This window comes from Lissotriton helveticus, chromosome 5_1 (assembly GCF_964261635.1).
Source record: "Lissotriton helveticus chromosome 5_1, aLisHel1.1, whole genome shotgun sequence".
Classification (NCBI taxonomy): Eukaryota; Metazoa; Chordata; class Amphibia; order Caudata; family Salamandridae; genus Lissotriton; species Lissotriton helveticus.
The window spans coordinates 1,555,639,885-1,555,656,742 of NC_136065.1; the positions used below are offsets into that span (position 1 = coordinate 1,555,639,885).

At 46.2% G+C, this 16,858-nt stretch overlaps 1 protein-coding gene across 6 annotated transcripts in view; it reads right to left on the reverse strand.

Annotated features, from left to right (window-relative positions):
- MDM4 (MDM4 regulator of p53) overlaps positions 1-16,858 on the reverse strand; it is a 373,509-nt gene that overhangs the window by 39,703 nt on the left and 316,948 nt on the right. For all 6 annotated transcript variants that reach the window (XM_078644640.1, XM_078644638.1, XM_078644641.1 and 3 more), the window contains one exon: positions 14,619-14,702. In XM_078644640.1, coding sequence (XP_078500766.1) covers positions 14,619-14,702 — 84 coding nt within the window. The remainder of the gene's footprint in view (positions 1-14,618; positions 14,703-16,858) is intronic.

A 16,858-nucleotide genomic window follows, 5' to 3' on the forward strand; every position in this document is an offset into this window, starting at 1 on the left:
AAGTCTTTGCAGTCACGAGATAGAGAACTCCTTTGGTTAGTAGTGCGCATGGGCATCGACTCCATCCCCAAGTTGTTTTTGCCATAAAGGGTGATAATGGAGTTAGTTAGAAATAGAAAGATATGTAATGTATCTAAGTAAGATAGTACTGCAACACATATAGGTGTCCGGGAGGTGGGTGGGCCTATGCGGATCAACAGCTCTACATGCCAAGAACAGATGCATACTGGTAAGAAGCATTTTCCGTTCGAGGCATATGAGCTGTAGATCGCATACTTTTGCATAGTCTATACAGCAGTTACCCTGTTAGCGATGGCTACCTGTATGTGTTGCAGTAATTTGAAAAAGTGTTCTTAGTACAGCCTGGCCCACACTAGCTTGTAGTGTTTTGTGAAAGTGTGCGGTGTAGACCATGTTGAGGCTTTGCAATTGTCATCCAGGGCGATGTTTCCTAAGAATGCCATGGAGGTCCCTAGTTTGCATGTGGAATGCGCTCTAGGGGGAATGGTTAATGTACGTTTTGCTTTTCGGTAGCATATTTGAATGCATTGAACGACCCACCTGGCAAATCCAGCCTTGATGTAGGATTGCCTTTATGTGGTGGTGAGAAAGCTAAGAAAAGTTTCGTTTTTCTGAAGCTTTTTGCCCTTTCAATGTAGTAAAGAATCGCCCTTTTGACGTCAAGCGTATGAAGAGCCCGTTCAGCTACTGAGTCTGGTTGAAGAAAAAATACTGGGAGCTCAACATACTGGTTCAGGTGGAAAGCTGAAACTACTTTAGTTAAGAATTTAGGGTTTGTCCCAAGAACCACTTTGTTGTGCTGTATTTGCAAAAATGGTTCTTGTATGGTTAATGCCTGGAGTTCACTTACTCTTCTGAGAGATGTGATGGCCACAAGGAAAGCTACTTTCCATGTGAGGAACTGTAACTCACATTTATGTAAAGGTTCAAATGGGGGACCCATGAGCCTAATAAGGGACAATATTTAGATTCCATACTGGAGAGGGTGCAATTCTGGGAGGAATTATCCTTTTAAGTCCTTCCATGAATGCTTTGATGGGAGGTACCCTAAAGAATGGCAAGTGTTGTCTGTTAAGTAAGTAAGCTGCTATAGCAGCAAGATGTAATCGTATGGATGTGTATGCCAGATTACATCTTTGTAGATGCAAGAGATAACAGATAATGTTTTGAGTTGAAGCATCCAACGGATTGTTTGTGTTGTTATTGCAGTAAATAACTAATATTTTACATTTAGCTGCAAGGCATGCCCTAGTGGTAGGACGTCTAGCTTCTTTAATGACATTAATACAGTCTGGTGGGAGATTGATGTAACCAAACTCTAAGACTTCAGGAGCCAGATCGCTAGATTCAGTTGAGCTGGTTCTGAGTTTCTTATCTCTCCATGGTTCTTTGTGAGAAGCTTTGGGGAAAGGTGCAGCTTTTGGTGTGGAACTACTGAGAGTTCCAGCAGTATCGTGAACCACAGTTGTCGGGCCCATGTTGGAGCAACCAGGATCATTGTGAGAGACTGGTGTTTGAGCTTGTGCACCAGTAACGGAATGAGCGGGAGAGGCGGAAAAGTGTTTGGGCATTTTTGTTTAAAGGTGTGGCAAACAGATCTTTGTCTGGGTGGCCCCACATTTGAAAAAACGGATGAAAAACTTGCAGATGAAGTTCCCATTCGTGAATCTGATGTGCTGCCAACTGAGCAGATCCGCAATTTGATTGTGTATCCCAAGTAGATGCTTTGATAAGAGGTAGATCTTTTGAGGAATGGCCCATCTTCAAATGCTTTGTGCTAGATGTGAAAGCTGCAGAGTGTGTCTCCCCTGTTTTTGTATATAGTATATTGTTGTCATGTTGTCCGTATAGACAAGGACAGTTTTGCCTAGGAGATATTTTTGAATGAATTTAGGCGGGAAATATGTCCAGTAACTCCAGGTGATTGATGTGGAGTTTTTATTGAGGGGTCCACATACCTTGAATGGTGTGCTCCCCAGCCGGTGAGCGACGCGTCCACTGTTAGCATTATTTATGGAACCGGGTCTAACAAAGGCCGCCCTTTGGAAAGATTTTGTGTCCTCCACCATTGCAGAGAGCGATATGTGCGGATGTCCACCAACACCAGATCTGTAAGTTGACCCTGAGCCTGGTTCCACTGTTGTGCTAGACATTCTTGTAATGGACGCATATGGAGTCTTGCATATGGACAATTAAGATGCAAGAGGCCATCATCCATATTAGCTGCATGAAAGCCAGAGCTGGTAGTGAGTGTTGCAGTTGAAATTTTGCTAGGAGTGCTTGCATACTGGCTATCCTGGCTGGATTGGGGTATGCAAGTGCTTTGGAAGTATCTATTGTTGCACCTAGATACTGTTGGGTGTGGGATAGTTGGAGATGCGACTTGGTGAGGTTTATTGTGAATCCTAAGTTGTGCAGCAGCTGGATTGTGTTGTGTGTTTGTTGTACAGAATCGCTGCGTGACTTGGCTTTTATGAGCCAGTCATCTAAGTAAGGAAACACGTGAATGTGTTGTATTCTTAAGTGGGCTGCCACCACTGCAAGACATTTTGTGAAGACTCTGGGTGCTGTTGTGACCCCGAATGGAAGGACTTTGAACTGGTAATTTTGTCCGTCCACTACGAACCGCAAGTATCTCCTGTGAGCAGGGTGAATAGGAATGTGGAAATAGGCGTCGTTGAGATCTAGAGTGGTAAGGAAATCGCCTTGTTGGAGTAATGGGAGGACCTGTTGAAGAGTGACCATGTGGAAATGGTCGGATTGTATGTACAGGTTTAATGGTCAGAGGTCTAATATTGGCCGGAGAGTGCTGCCGCTGTCCTTTTTGGGAATGAGGAAATAAAGGGAGTGAAGTCCTGTATCTTGCTGGTGTTGGGGAACCAGTTCTATTGCACGTTTTTGAGAGAGCGAGAACCTCCTTCTTGAGAAGCGTTAGATATTCTGTGGACATTGGACGTTGTTTGGGAGGTGTGTGGGGCTGGGAGGTAGAATTAAGTTCCAGGCAATAACCATACTGGATACTTTTTCTTACCCACTTGTCTGTGGTGATGGAATTCCAGACAGATAGGAACTGTGATAGTCTTCCCCAGACTGGAGTGGAGTGGTCTAGGTGGAGTGGAGGTAAGTCACTGTTTTGTGGTGGGGGAGTTACGGGTGTTAGAACCACGTCCTCTGCCCTGGTTGCTATTGCCTCTGTAAGTCCCTCTAAAATATCCCCTATTAGGGGAAGTTTGGGTTGGGCTTTTGTATGTTGAAGAGGTGTTTTCTGTGCAAGTTGTCTTGGAGATGTCCCTATAATGTTAATGTTATGTTAGGTGGTGTTTTATATAGCGCTCGGCTACTCCGAGGAGTGTCCCGGCGCTTTTATGAGAGCTATGAGAGCTATAAGAGCAGTGACGAAAGGAACCTCTATTAGTTGTTGCTTGTAGGGCCCCAATAGATGTGGCTGTTTGTGTCCCTTTTCATCTTTTCTAAAGATGTGTCCACAGTAGGCCCAAATAAGTGTTCTTGATCCAAGGGTTGATTGAGGATGGTAGACTGTACCTCTTGCTTAGTAACACACTTGGATTAATTGTGCGTGATGCTGTATCTGTGGCATCCAGGGCACATTTAATTGAGGTATTTGTAATTAATTTTCCCTCCTGTATAAAATTGTTTGACTTGGTCTTATATTGGTCAAGGTCATCGTAGTGAGCCCTGTCATACCTTGCTAGTAAGGCTTGTGAGTTGGCGATACACCAGAAGTTTGCCTCCTGGGACGCAATTCTTTTACCCGATGCATCTAGTAGTTTAGACTCTGTCTGGCAGAGGTGCATAAGCTGTGGTTTGGGAATTTGCCTGTTTACGGGCATTTGCCAATACCAATGAGTCCAGAGGAAGCTGACCTTTAATGTACGCTGGACGCTTGGAGCTGGTTTGTATTTTTTCTCAATTCTAGGATTGAGTACCCAAGCTCTGACAGGGTCTTTAAAACCCTCAGGTGCATGCTTAATCATCCCTTTAAGCAAATGGAGGGTATTTGTTGTTTTTGAGGCTGGTACATCTGGGACATTATAATCTTCCCAAGAGTCATGAGGTGGACTACTGTGGGTGTCATCATCAGTATCTGTATCTTGATGTGGTGGGTTTATGTCTTCATCACCACTCCTAAATCCTCATCATCGTCTTGTGGTGCAGGTGATAGAGGAGGTAATGGAGAGTGTGCTGGAGAAGGTATAATGACTGGAAGCTGTGGATGTGGAGAAAAAGGCCTCATAGGTGAAGTGGCTGAGTTTTTTTTCTTTGAGGGTATCTCAGGTGTTTCTTTCACTGTCTTTTTTCCGCGCCGAGGATTTGGGCTTCGAGTGGTGTTTTGGCATATCTTCCTTAGCTTTAGGAGGAGTTTTTGAGTCCTTCTGCTTAGGTGGTGTTTAACTCCGAAGACTTAGGCTGTTTTTTCGGATCCGAAGTCTTGGATGGGATTTGCTTCGGTGCCGAAGATTCTGGTACCTTGGGTTTTGATTTCAGTGCCGAAGAGTCTGGAGTCGATGGTACCTTGGGCTTATGTTTCGGTGCAGAAGACGGTTTTTCGGTTACCGTGATGTGACTGGCTCGATCCCGAGCTGCCTGAAGGCTTAGTGGGCTTTGGAGCCGGGCCAGGAAGCGGGGCTTCTGAAGCATTATCACAGTGTCGACCCAGACCGGAAGGTGAAGGTGTTACCGGAGCCTTGAGTTTTTTCGAGGCCAAGGCGTCGACGTCAGTACTCAAGGTTCATTGACCTGGAGTAATTGACTGATCTTCGGAGTCTGAATCGTCTGCTTCGGAGACGCTGACTTGTTTAGCTCCTGTCTCCGGATCGTCGGGCCTGCATTGAAGATGTTTACAGGCGCCGAGACAGTTGATGTAGACATTTTGTGGCATCGAGCCCGGCGATCATGTATAGCCTTCTTGGACCTTAAAAAATCATAGGCCTGGCAGTGTCGACTCTCGTGTTCTGGAGAGAGACAAAGGTTGCAGACCTCGTGGAGATCTGAGTGTGGGAATTTTGCCCCACACTTGCATTTTTTAAATGGATTCCTTTCTATATGCTGGTTGATGGCGCCGATCGGCCTAACGGCCCACGTTGATGACTGGACTCGAAAATGTCTTTGGAAAGTGGATATGCGTCGGGAGATCGCAATCAAAACAATACCGTCGAGCGGTGAGAGCTTTTGCATCGAAGGGGAATCGAAACGACACCTACCCAGAGCACAGCAAACTACATCCGAACGCGATGGCGGAAAAAAACAATCTGGTTATGGAGTCGATGCCCATGCGCACTACTAACCAAAGGAGGAATCACCTATCTCGTGACAACAAAGACTTCTACAATAACAAAGTGAAAAAATCGAAGACCAACAGAAGATGGCGATCTATGCAAAAGTATGCGATCTACAGCTCATATTCCTCGAACAGATAACTTCAAACAAATGGATCTCAGTTACGAACCAGGAGTTAAACAATAATTAAATTAAGTGAGTAAACTCTCTCCTGTGTTTATGGCCACACTTCTTAATGCCAGCAACTCTTTCTTTATATACTTTTGTAGTGATATATCACTATTGCTACTGAACATATTGTGAAGGCAGACTGGCGTTTGGGGTGCTGTTCTTGCCACTGCAGCAGAATAAGGAGTTCGGTAAATGATACGTTGCTACAAAAAGGGTCTCAGCAATGGCTTGTAAAGTGGTTACAGAACATCAGGGGCATGGAGAGGTAGAAATGAAGATTGGTGGTTTTCTCACCATATACCCAGTGAAGTTTGTGCCGTATTAACTTCCAGAAATAGGCACAAATGCAATTTCTGCATTGAAATATCACAATTGTTTTGATGGGCAGGTGAATGGGGTGCTGAAGTAAAGATACACAGACGGAATTGTTGGGAGTTAAATGTATGAGGAAGTTGCAAAAGTTTCGGTTAATAAACTAAATATATCTCATTTAGATGTGCAATGTAAGAAATCTTGGAAACAGCTCTGCACAGTCACCAGCTTAAATTCCTTGAACAAACTCAGCTTCATCCTCTAAATTTCGATGAGTCCACAACAAGCTATGAATTTTAAGAGACTGTCCCACCTATGAAAGATTCGCTCCACTATTTCTTGTTTTGGCTCCCACTCAGATGATGAGTTGTCTTCTTAACATGTCCGTTTTAGGTTTTTCCACCCCTGATAGGTGTATTACCACAAGTGTTATTCTCTCTGAATGGCCAATTTCCATATATCCTATGCTAGTTAGGGCTGAACATATGATCTTGCCCCTTGGTGGAGGTAAAACATGGGGGTTGAGCACACTGGGCAGCATAGGAAGGAACTTACTGTGGGTGGTCTTTCTTTCCAGGTTTTGGGAACAATCCGCTGGAATTCTACTCTTATTGAAATTTGCTCTTTACCAGTGTTATTTTGTTGGAGGACATTTCAAATCTGCTTTTTTAGCACTAGCCTATAAGCATGCAGCTCTACCTTTGGGCTGCAGCATCTCTCGGCGCCAAGAGACTCCAACTATAGTGATAGAGCGCTTTACTCCCAAATAAATAACCTGAATTCATCTTTTGTGAAGGCAGTGGTGTCTCCAGCAGGATGTTGATCTTCTAACTGGACTCCATATATGCCTGCTGCTTTTTTCACTAGGGCATTGTGTACGGCTATGCTGTTGGGAGATAAAGGCTTCAAAGGGTATGTGTCGATTCCCTTCCTCAGGTGAACTGGTGTAAAGGTCTTGCCATGCCTCTGGGGTTGTTTGCAGCTGCTGGAATTTAACCTGCTCAAATATGACCTTTTCCTAGGCTCCCCTGTATTCGAAAAGAATCTTCCACCGGTTCCTCTTGAGGTTCAGATGTTAACGGAGGTGCCAGTTAGGTTTGTTCCTCTTCATAGGTTTTCTCCCTCTGAAATATTGCAGGAGTTTGGTAGGTCTATAACTCCTTCTTACTGCTTATATGAGCCTCCATTGATCCCCTTTGAGAGTCAGGCCAGTTCTGAAGGTTTAACACCAACAGTCTTTCGACTTTGACCTGTGGGGCTGCTGAGTTTTAACTTACCCTCAATCGCTAGTGGCTCTGTTCCACTTTGCCTCTAGGAGGTGTTACAGTGTGCATCTTAGTGTCTGTATTTTAACAACCTCTTTGGAATCTTCTCACTCTACCTCAATGACTTCCTTGGTTTTGGAGACTTCCTCCTGTTGACGCTTTCTTTCTTCCTTTTGGACTATCTCATGGCTAGGAAGCCCAAGGCCCTTGTGTGAACCATGTTTCTGTGTCTGTGACATGACGTATTGACCCCACCTTTGTTTTCGTCCTTGGTCTTCAAGGTATTGGCTGGGACACTGTGCACACGTCACACCCATCTGTGCTGTGAACCTTTGTTAAACGGAGGTTGAAGACTTCACAGCTATCTTTCTAGGCGAACTTGTGGTAGCATGGATGCATACCAGTTTCACATTCTGCAACCCACGTGGCTGAGGTCTTTTTTAGGAAGAATCGTTCCACTTTCAGTGTTAAGTTGATTCGCATTTTCCCTCAACGTTGGATGACAGCTGTGTTACTTTTTCCATTAAACAGCGATCTTTTGGTGTTTCTTAAAGAAATGCGCTTCCTCTTCTTCCACTCTGGAGTGCTCAACAGTGCCTCCAGACCTAATTGTGGAAAAAATAATTTGAATATGGCATCCACCCTGAGGGGCTTCTGGGGCATACGTCTGACATCATCCAAGGAGGGACGTGGCACTAAAGGGTGAATGACGCCCACCAACAAAAGAGAACTGCAAAATACAATTTCGGATTCAGACACTAGATGGAGGAATAGAACAATGCAAGTGAATCCAGAAAAGATTCAAGATTAAAACTGAAATGCATTTCTGTTCTTGTACAAATTAAAGGCACATTAGAAATTAAAACAAGCATTTACAATGCAAAGGTCTCGCAATTACATTGTTTTGAGCTATTGGCATTGAAAATGTTATTGTCCTTTACAACGCCATTACTTGCTTAAATCTTCACGAAGGGAAAAAAAAACCAATGTCTTTTACCTCCTGTTGACCCATGCAAAGCTCATCAGCATGTGCCAGTCATAAAAAGCAATATCTGACAATCGCATCTTAAACATTTTGCAACAATTCTATAGTTTCACCGATAATCTGGTGCCTGATCCCGTTGGGTCAGCAAAAGCACTGCAAAGCTCAGGCACTACCCTGTCACCCAATTCATGTAATAAACACAAACTGACATATAAATGTTATCCATGACTTATCTCGAATCTTGCACACTACAGTGGACTCCCAAACATGCTTTTCCCAACTTTTCTCTGTTTCTACCTACTCATCCAGCCAACAGGTACACATGCCCCAGCTACTTACATCTCACACCTTCCATTAGCCAGTTCATACACATATAAGTATGTACTAAAGTATATACAAGAGGTTTCGAATGCTCGACCTAAAAAGGACTATAACGCGTCCACCTGCATCATTTTGTAGGCATGTGCAACAAGCATGTGTTTGCCTACAAAATGGCGTGGCCCCTTTTTCAGTTTATTTACCAACCTAAGTAGGGTCAGTAAATAAACAAAATGTGTTTTTTTTAATGTGAGGGTGGAGAATTAACATTAAGTGTTCTGATGTGGAAAGAAGAATATTGGGGGGGGGGAAGGAGGGGGCGGGAAGCAACATATGGGCAGAATCAACACGGAAAGCCTGAAGATCAAGAGAGGGCGTGGATGGGGAAAGCAATACGGAGGGTGGGTGTGAGAAAGTCGCTCTATATATATATATATACTGGACTAGAATGAAATACAGTGTATATAGAGTCCACCGGCCCCAGAGGTATAACAGAGGTTAAAGTCAGAACTGACCTTAGTCTCCAAAGTGGTAGCTTGGTCGAGCCGTAAGGCAGTACAAGAGGACAGTGTGAAGCATTTGTTGTACACACTCAGTCAGCAAAAGGTTTCACACACTCAAGGACTGAACTCCAGGCCAATTGTTTTTATATCCACAGATATAGGTGTTTTATTTTTAGAACCAACAGTTATAAAAATATACTTTTCTTGTTATGAGTTCTCTCATGTAATTACTTTGCAAAGGAGCAATAAAGTTTGTGCACACAATTAATACAGTATTGAAAGTAAGCAACACAATCCTACAACACACTATAGCATTGAGCTCAATGGGTTTTCCACATGTAAGTACAGGTGATTACTATATAGATTACTTTAGTAGTCCCAGGACTAGATCTTAGATTCAGTCCTGGTGTCTAAGATGAAACCAGGTTAGCAAAAACGTTTTAGTTACTGTAGTGAATTTTCATGAATATAAAGCGGTTTTAAAAGTTCACACTTAGAAACTTTTCAAAGGAAATCTGAAAAGGTTATTCAATGGGAGAAAATTCAGGTTGCAGGTATAGTACGATCGCTTTACTTTTGTAACCCAGCACTGGTCTCCTAGGGCCAGCACTGGGGTCTTAACTCAAAACAGGTAGGTAATTGCTTTTCAGTATTTCGCTTAAAGAATATTTCAAGTTTTCAAAAGTAGGCACTTAGAAAAAATTCCATAGAAAAGCAGACGATGGGTACCTATGGAGAAAATACAGATTACTAGTAACCCCGCTATAGATTACTTTTGCGGTTCAGTACTGAGCTGAAAGGTACAGCACTGGCTTCTCCCCTGATCACAGGTGAGTATTTCGGAATTTGGCTGATTTTATGTGAATATTTTCAGATTTCAAAACTTCACACTTTTCGAGTCAAAATGAGTCAATGTTATCCAATGGCAGGTAAGTAAATTACCGGTTTCCTGGTCAGTACTTGGTTGGTGAAGTTAAGGTTCTAGGCATAGACTCAGGGGTCCCCCAGGGTCAGGCAAGTACAGTTAGTTCACTCCCAGCAGCACAGGGGCGGCCGGGTGCAGAGGTAGGTAGGCCCAATGATATCCAATGAGGGAAGGGGGGCCTTCGGTTGGTGGCTGCTGGCTAGCAGGCCACGCGGCTGTGGGAGCTGGGCTCCTGGTCACTTGCTCAGGGCAAGGGAGGAAGTAGGATAGGACTCGGGGGTCACAGCCAGAGGCACTCGGGTGGCTGGGTGCAGGGTGCTTTTGAGCCGCCGGGCGCTCAATGTTATCTAATGGGAAAGGTAAAAAAGGAACAAAGGCTGCAGGCTCGGGGACGGAGACTCTACAGGGGCGACCTACACTTCCAGAGGTAAGTTGGGATCTTGGAGCACAGGTAGGTACCCCAAGGGGAGGCACAGGGGGCTGTGGGGCGCCGGGTGCAGGGGTGTCTTTGGGTGTTCGGAAAAGCTTACCCTCTGCTGGTCGCGGTTGGGGTGGCCCCTGGTTCTGAGTCTGCAGGCGTCGGCTGGTTCGTCGAGGAGGGTCTTTGGGCACTGGACTTCGTGTCCCAGTCGTCAGGGGGCCGTCCTCGTGGTGTTGGTTCGGTTGGGCCCGGCCCAGGCTCGGCGGGTGCAGAGTGGGCTCGTCCGGAGCTTCCTGGTTGGCACCAGGTGGGTTGTTGCAGCAGAGCCTCTGCTGATGGGAGTCCCAGTCTTCAAGAGGGTCAAGGCAGGCAGGTCCCCCGGGTGTCCCAAGGTTGCTGTCCGCAGGAGTCGCCAGTATAAAGCAGGAGCAGGTTCCAGGATCAGGCCGGTAGGGCTGGGGCCAAGTCAGTTGTTGTCGTCCTGTTAGCAGGTGCACGGCGGGTCTACTTCTTGATCTTTTCGTATCGGGATCTGAGGAAGGAAGGTTCAGGGAGCCCCTAAATCCTGAATTTAGGGGCGTTACAGGTAGGGCAAGGACAGGAACCAATGGGTCCCTGCCCTGGGGTGGGTACTCCCCCTAGCCTGATCCTCTCTCCTGTGGGCAGGGGGGGGGGGCAGGAGCCTAGCTGTGATAGGGCAGGTTTCCCCATCTTCAAGATGGCCGGATCCCGGGGTCGTGCTTCACCTAGTATCCCCCCCTGAGGGGGAGGGGGGGTTGGCACAGGCTGGCAACCCCCTTCCTGACGTAGTTTTTCCCGCCAGTCTTCCTGCCAGAGGAGGGGGTGGGGGGGCAGGACTGGTGGGGGCTGGTTGCTGGGTACAGCAAATGGTCTGGAGAAGCTCAGAGGCGGCATGCCTTTGAAGCTTCCCCCCGCCCATCCTGGGGGAGGAGACCTAGCACCTCGCCCAGGATGTGCATTGTTACAGGCCCAGGAGAGCGGGGGCTCTCCTACCCAGGGGTCCAGCAACATGTCTGTTGTGTGGCAACCTCTGCAGCCACTCAGCCAGACGTGGATTGTAGGTTAGGGTTTCAGAGGGCATCTCTAAGATGCCCTCTGGTGCATTTTACATTAAATCCCACACTGGCATCAGTGCGGGTTAAATGTGCTGAGAAGTTTGATACCAAACTTGTCAGTCTTCAGTGTAGCCATTATGGTGCTGTGGAGTTCGTAATGCCAACCTCCCAGCACCATATACTCTTAATGGCATCACCACTTACAGTGCCCAGGAATGGCCCTGGGTACTGTAAGGGCACAGGGCTCATGCACCTGTGCCCACACCTCTGGCATAGGGCACCCAGCTAGAGGGGTGACTAAGGTATGCCAGGGCAGTGGGTTCTGTGGGCATGGCACACAGGGACGTGTGCCATGTCGACTCTGGTTTTAGTTCTGTACTTAGGCACTCAGCCTGCAAAGGCAGTGTGTGGGTGCCAGGGTACAGAGCCCCTGAGGGTGGCACAATAAGCGCTGCAGCCCTCAGGGGTCTTCTCTGGTCACCATGCCCTGGGTACCAACTACTAGGGGCTGACAAGTGCCCATAGATGCAAATTGGGTTATGTTTCAGTACAGTTTTAGGGAAGGAACACAGGCCGTGGGTACGTGGTTGGCAGGAGCCCAGGGCACACTCAGTCAAAGCACATCCGCAATTAAAAAAAAAGTGGGGGCATACCAAGGCAAGAAAGATGGCACTTTCTCACAGTGGGTGAAAGCATTAAGGCGAGAGAGAGGAATGTGGAGCTGTTGAGTGGAAGTATACGGGCGAGAAATCAACACGTGGGGAGAAGCACACCAGGGCGAACACAACATGGAGGGGAGTGGGGGAGAAGCACAGACGCAGGACAAAAGCGAAAAAATATAGGGTTTGGGGCTGAAAGTTCAAATGTATATGTATGGTGAGCTGTCAGGATAAAGGCAGGCAATAAACGCAACATGCCAGAGATGATGGAGATATGGCTTTTACCATCTAAAAAACAAATGTACAACCACAGGGAGAGAGAGGACAGGGGGGTTGCTTGAGCTCTCCCTGTGGGTGGGGGAGGGGTCAGGAAAAGGACAGACGTGTTTTATTTCAGTGCAAGGTAGAGAGAATGCAAAGCCAGAGAGTGGCAGGGCATGAGAGGGAAGACAGAAGAGTGAGACGGAGAGATCGAGACTGCAAGAAAGATGGACCAGGCGGAGTAAAATGAAATAGAGGGAGGGAATGGGAGAAGTGATGAAAGAAAGGAGGTAAACAAGCGCGAGAGAGAGTGAAGAAAGAGAGTGAAGAAAGAGTGAAGGGAGAGCTGCGTGTGTCGGGGGTGAGAGGGGATGGAGAGTCGTGCTTGGCTAGAGGAGGAGGAGGTAAGTACCCCAGGCTCAAGGGAGTGTGTAAAACTTTCTGACTCTGTTCTGTGCTTGCTGTCACTGCAGTCCGTGTTTTTTCCAGACTGCAGTGACCGCAGGCACATCGAAGTGCACATGTTCACACTGCTCACTTCTCACCAGTGGAGAAGTTACGGCATGACCTCCTGCTAGGTGAGCATTGTAGGGGAAGGGAAATCCTTTAAAGAGTCATTTCTTTTTCTTTCTAGATTTCCCTTCTCTTTTTGAAACTCGGGAGCAGCAACAGTCCTGATGTCACCAGGGCTCCAAGTGGAAGCTTTTTCAATATTATATACAACAATCCATAGTTGCTGCTTATTTATCTAATGCAACCAACAACCAGTGACAAAGCGAATAGTCCTGACTTCTTCTAGGTATGATGTTACTTGTATCATATATATTTAGATGCAATGACAGGAACATCAAAATAAAAGTCGGGCGGAACACTAGGTTAAGCACAGATTTTTTAGTTTAAGTGTTTTTAAGCCACGCCCTTAATTACATTGGCCACGCCCCTTTGAGAGACCCACCACTTAAAGCCCTGGACTGCAGTAATGAGAGAGAGAGAGAACCACTCTCACTGTGGACAGTGCTGACTGTGAGGGTTATGAAACTGGGTCAGGCAATGCAGGAAGAAGGTGTGGAGAGCCATCCACTGTACCTGTGCCACCCACTGTAACAACACTTGACTAGACTAGGGGCAGATCTCAGCCCACTGGACACGCCCCCAACAGTGCACCCCCTACCACCAAAAAGTTTGCGGAGACTCTCGCTAACAATGACAGCCCACTACGGGCAATGGCAGTCCACACCTGATGTAATAGTCCCTGAGGTACAGCAGCTAAGCGAGCGCCACTACCACAAGGACGGGCAGTCCCTTACCTGCCCGCAGCCCCTGCAATCCTCTCCGAAGATGGCGATAGCCCATCTAAGCAGTTACCGGGGTGGAGCAGAGCAAGAGACAGCCGCCAACAACCGGAACACTGCGCATGTGCATCACAGAAGGTTAAGGTGCATGCAACTTCATAGACTACCAACACACTCCCAGCATTTCGACAACCCACGTGACCGGAAACGAACTGTGCATCTGTCACCCTTGGCATTCATGTGACATTACATGGTACTATACTTCCCAGCAACGTATGTGATACGAAGCGGAATGCAGAACTACGACTGCATAGTGTTTGTATCCCGACAGCGAAGCAAACTTTTGGCATTCCTCACAGCTACTCGCCCTGATGAGACAGGCAAAGTTTGTATTTCATTGTGGTCCGATTTGCGAGCTACTGTTTTGGAGTGTGCTCTGCAGTGTACAACTCCTGACAACAAGTAGGCCGCGAAAGCGACCCCGCTAAGACCATGCTAGGAGGGCCATCTGTGTCTAATTAGCATGGCTGCGCTAAGGCCATGCTAACTAGAAACAGATGGCCCAACAAAGATATGAAAATGCTTCACGACAGCTGTGAAGCACACAAGCCTGTCCTGATGGGCCGTCTGAAAAGGAGAAAGGGCAGAGACTACAAAACCCCATTTCCAATGGCAGGCCACTATTTAGCATATATGGTGACGTCAGCCAATGAAAATAAGGGGCGGGGCTTCGAGCCCCTTTCTAAAATATTTTCTCTAACTATTTGTCTCGCCGAGCGAGAAGCACATGCGCTGCAACGCTAGGCGAGACCCAAGAAACTGTGGGTGTGAACAATCTACCAACAATACCGTGAAGTATTTGGTCTGCAACAAGGCACAAAGATTCCTTATTTACCAGATAATAAATGCAACTTCACTGCCAGTGCCCACAACTCAATTACATGGTCATAGCTAGACCCTTGATACATATTATGCATTACATATCTTTTGAGAAAGAAAAACAGATGCACAAGAGGGTTGCACATGCACGCCAGCAATACAACAAGAGTGGATCAGTTGGGTTCAGGCACACAGTAAAAGGAAGTAACCAATTTCCATCTTCACCACTCACCTCCGAGGTAACCTCTGTGTCGGTGTCATCACTCAGGCACTGTGAGTCTTCTAGGTCCTCCTCTTCCAAGCTTACATCAAGCAACTGTGGAGATAAACACAACGATTAGGTGCTCATTTATGTGTGTGAATTAAGAAATCTTTACCCAGCACAAACAGCCACCATATGCACCCGGTAGATCTTAACCTAAGGCTGCTGATCTTTTCACACAGAAATGCTATAAGTCTAAGCAACAAGAAAGGGCACTATACATCAAAGAAACTTAAAGACGATGAAGGAAAAGACTCCAATAAGGCAGATGTAAAAACACTGAGCAAAAATGCTCCTAACTATAGGACTGCAAGACATACAGCATATATGGAACACCAAATCCAGACTAGTAACGCATGAGCTTTAACCACCTTAAGGAACCAATACCCATAAACCTGTCAGTTGCAGCTTAATATTAGAACAAGTGAGATGGACAGAAAACCTGGCCTTACTGAAAAGGCCAGGGATCAAAACTGAAAGTCGCCTATGTTTTTTACTGCAAATGATTTCATAAAAGCTCAGCAGATAATACTTTTCAACAAGTTTAGATTTTTTTTTTTTTTTTAAAAGGTCAAAACGCAATTACAGCTTAAGCACACAGATCCCTGAACAGCATTACCAAAACAAAAGTGAAGCGGCATGGCAGAGTTTAACCACAACGCAGCTTTGAAATCCTTACAAAAGGAAACATTGCTTACAAAGTACCACAAATGGATTTTGTTATGCTAATATGAACCATGAACTAAGCAGAAAACTACATGCCTATATCCATGCTTCCTGGTCTGGGCAAGATATTAGAGAAGCACATTTTAACTACCAACTAACAGCCTTCATGGAGGGGAATGATCTTCATCGCAAAGTGGGTTTGGTTCTGGCCACAGTACCGAAACAGCTCACTTGGCAGCTCCGGGGGGGGGGGATCTTAAAATTGCCTTGGACCAAGGCGGTTCAGCAGTTATTTTATTAGACTTCAGTGCTGCATTCAATACAGTATATCATGCAGATTTGTAACAGAAATTACGGAGTTCAAGAGTAACCAACTTGGCTTTGAAGTGGTTATCATTTTTTGGAAGACCAGAGCTTCCAGGTGCACGACAAACCTTTTGAGTCAGCCTCTACCTCAAGTGTGGGGTGCTGCAGGGCTCCTCGTTAAGCCACATGCTGTTCAAATTGTATGTTTGCCCACTTGGGGATATTGCTCAATCTTTTGGTCTTTCACTTGTTTCGCACACTGATGATACCCAGATTGTCATTTCTTTAGCCCCTGAAAAGCACCTAAAAATCATATGAGCTGAAACCTTAACTTAGAGGAAGCAAAATAGATGGCTTCATTCGGTTTGAATAGGAAAAAACAGAAGTTATGGTGGCTGGTAATGATTTAAATTGTTGGTCCCTAGACTGTTGGTCAGAGTCCCTAGGTACCCAGCCTCAGTCTAAAGCTATGGTAAAAGCAAATCTGGGCATGTGGTTGGATAACTAGCTCTCGTTTAAATTCGGGTACGGAAATTAGCAGCCATCTGTTTCGGCACTTTCAGAATGCTTAAAAAGATTTTAGAAATCCTACTAAATTCCACTCAGTGCACCTTTGTTCACGCTTTAGTTGGCTCTAATCTGGACTAGAAGAACGCACTTCATATGGGAGGCACATATTATGTATGAAATTGATTGTAGATAGAACAAAATGCAGCTGTGGGTCTTTTTAAGATAACTAGATACTAAGCACAAGTTACTTACTTGTGTAACAATATATCTGTAAAAGACATTAGTTAGTGATAGATCCCTTACCTTAGAATATGCCCAGGCGTCAGACTGGATCCGGATGTTTTTCTGCTTAGTAGTACCTCTGCGCACCAGTAGGTGGCATCCTGCCGCTCCAGCGTCCGTCACTGGCATCTGGCATCGTAGGCGCCGAGATGACGTCACAGAGAGTACCTAGGCGCCACCCATGCGCGCGGACATCAGTGACCCAATCGCCATTCGGGAGCCACCACTGAAACTGTCGCGCAGCGCCCTCGAGATCTGGACGTGATCGGCCAGGTTGCCCTGATGCTGTGCCCACTGGAACTTCAGGTCCCACTGCAGAGCCCGCATGTGCCACCTTCCATGTGTCACCAGAAGGATGCAGGAGGCCTTCAGGCCCAGAAGCCGGAGGGTCATCCTGACTAAAACCCGGGATAGAGGCCGAAAGAGTGGAATCTTAGCCTGAATAT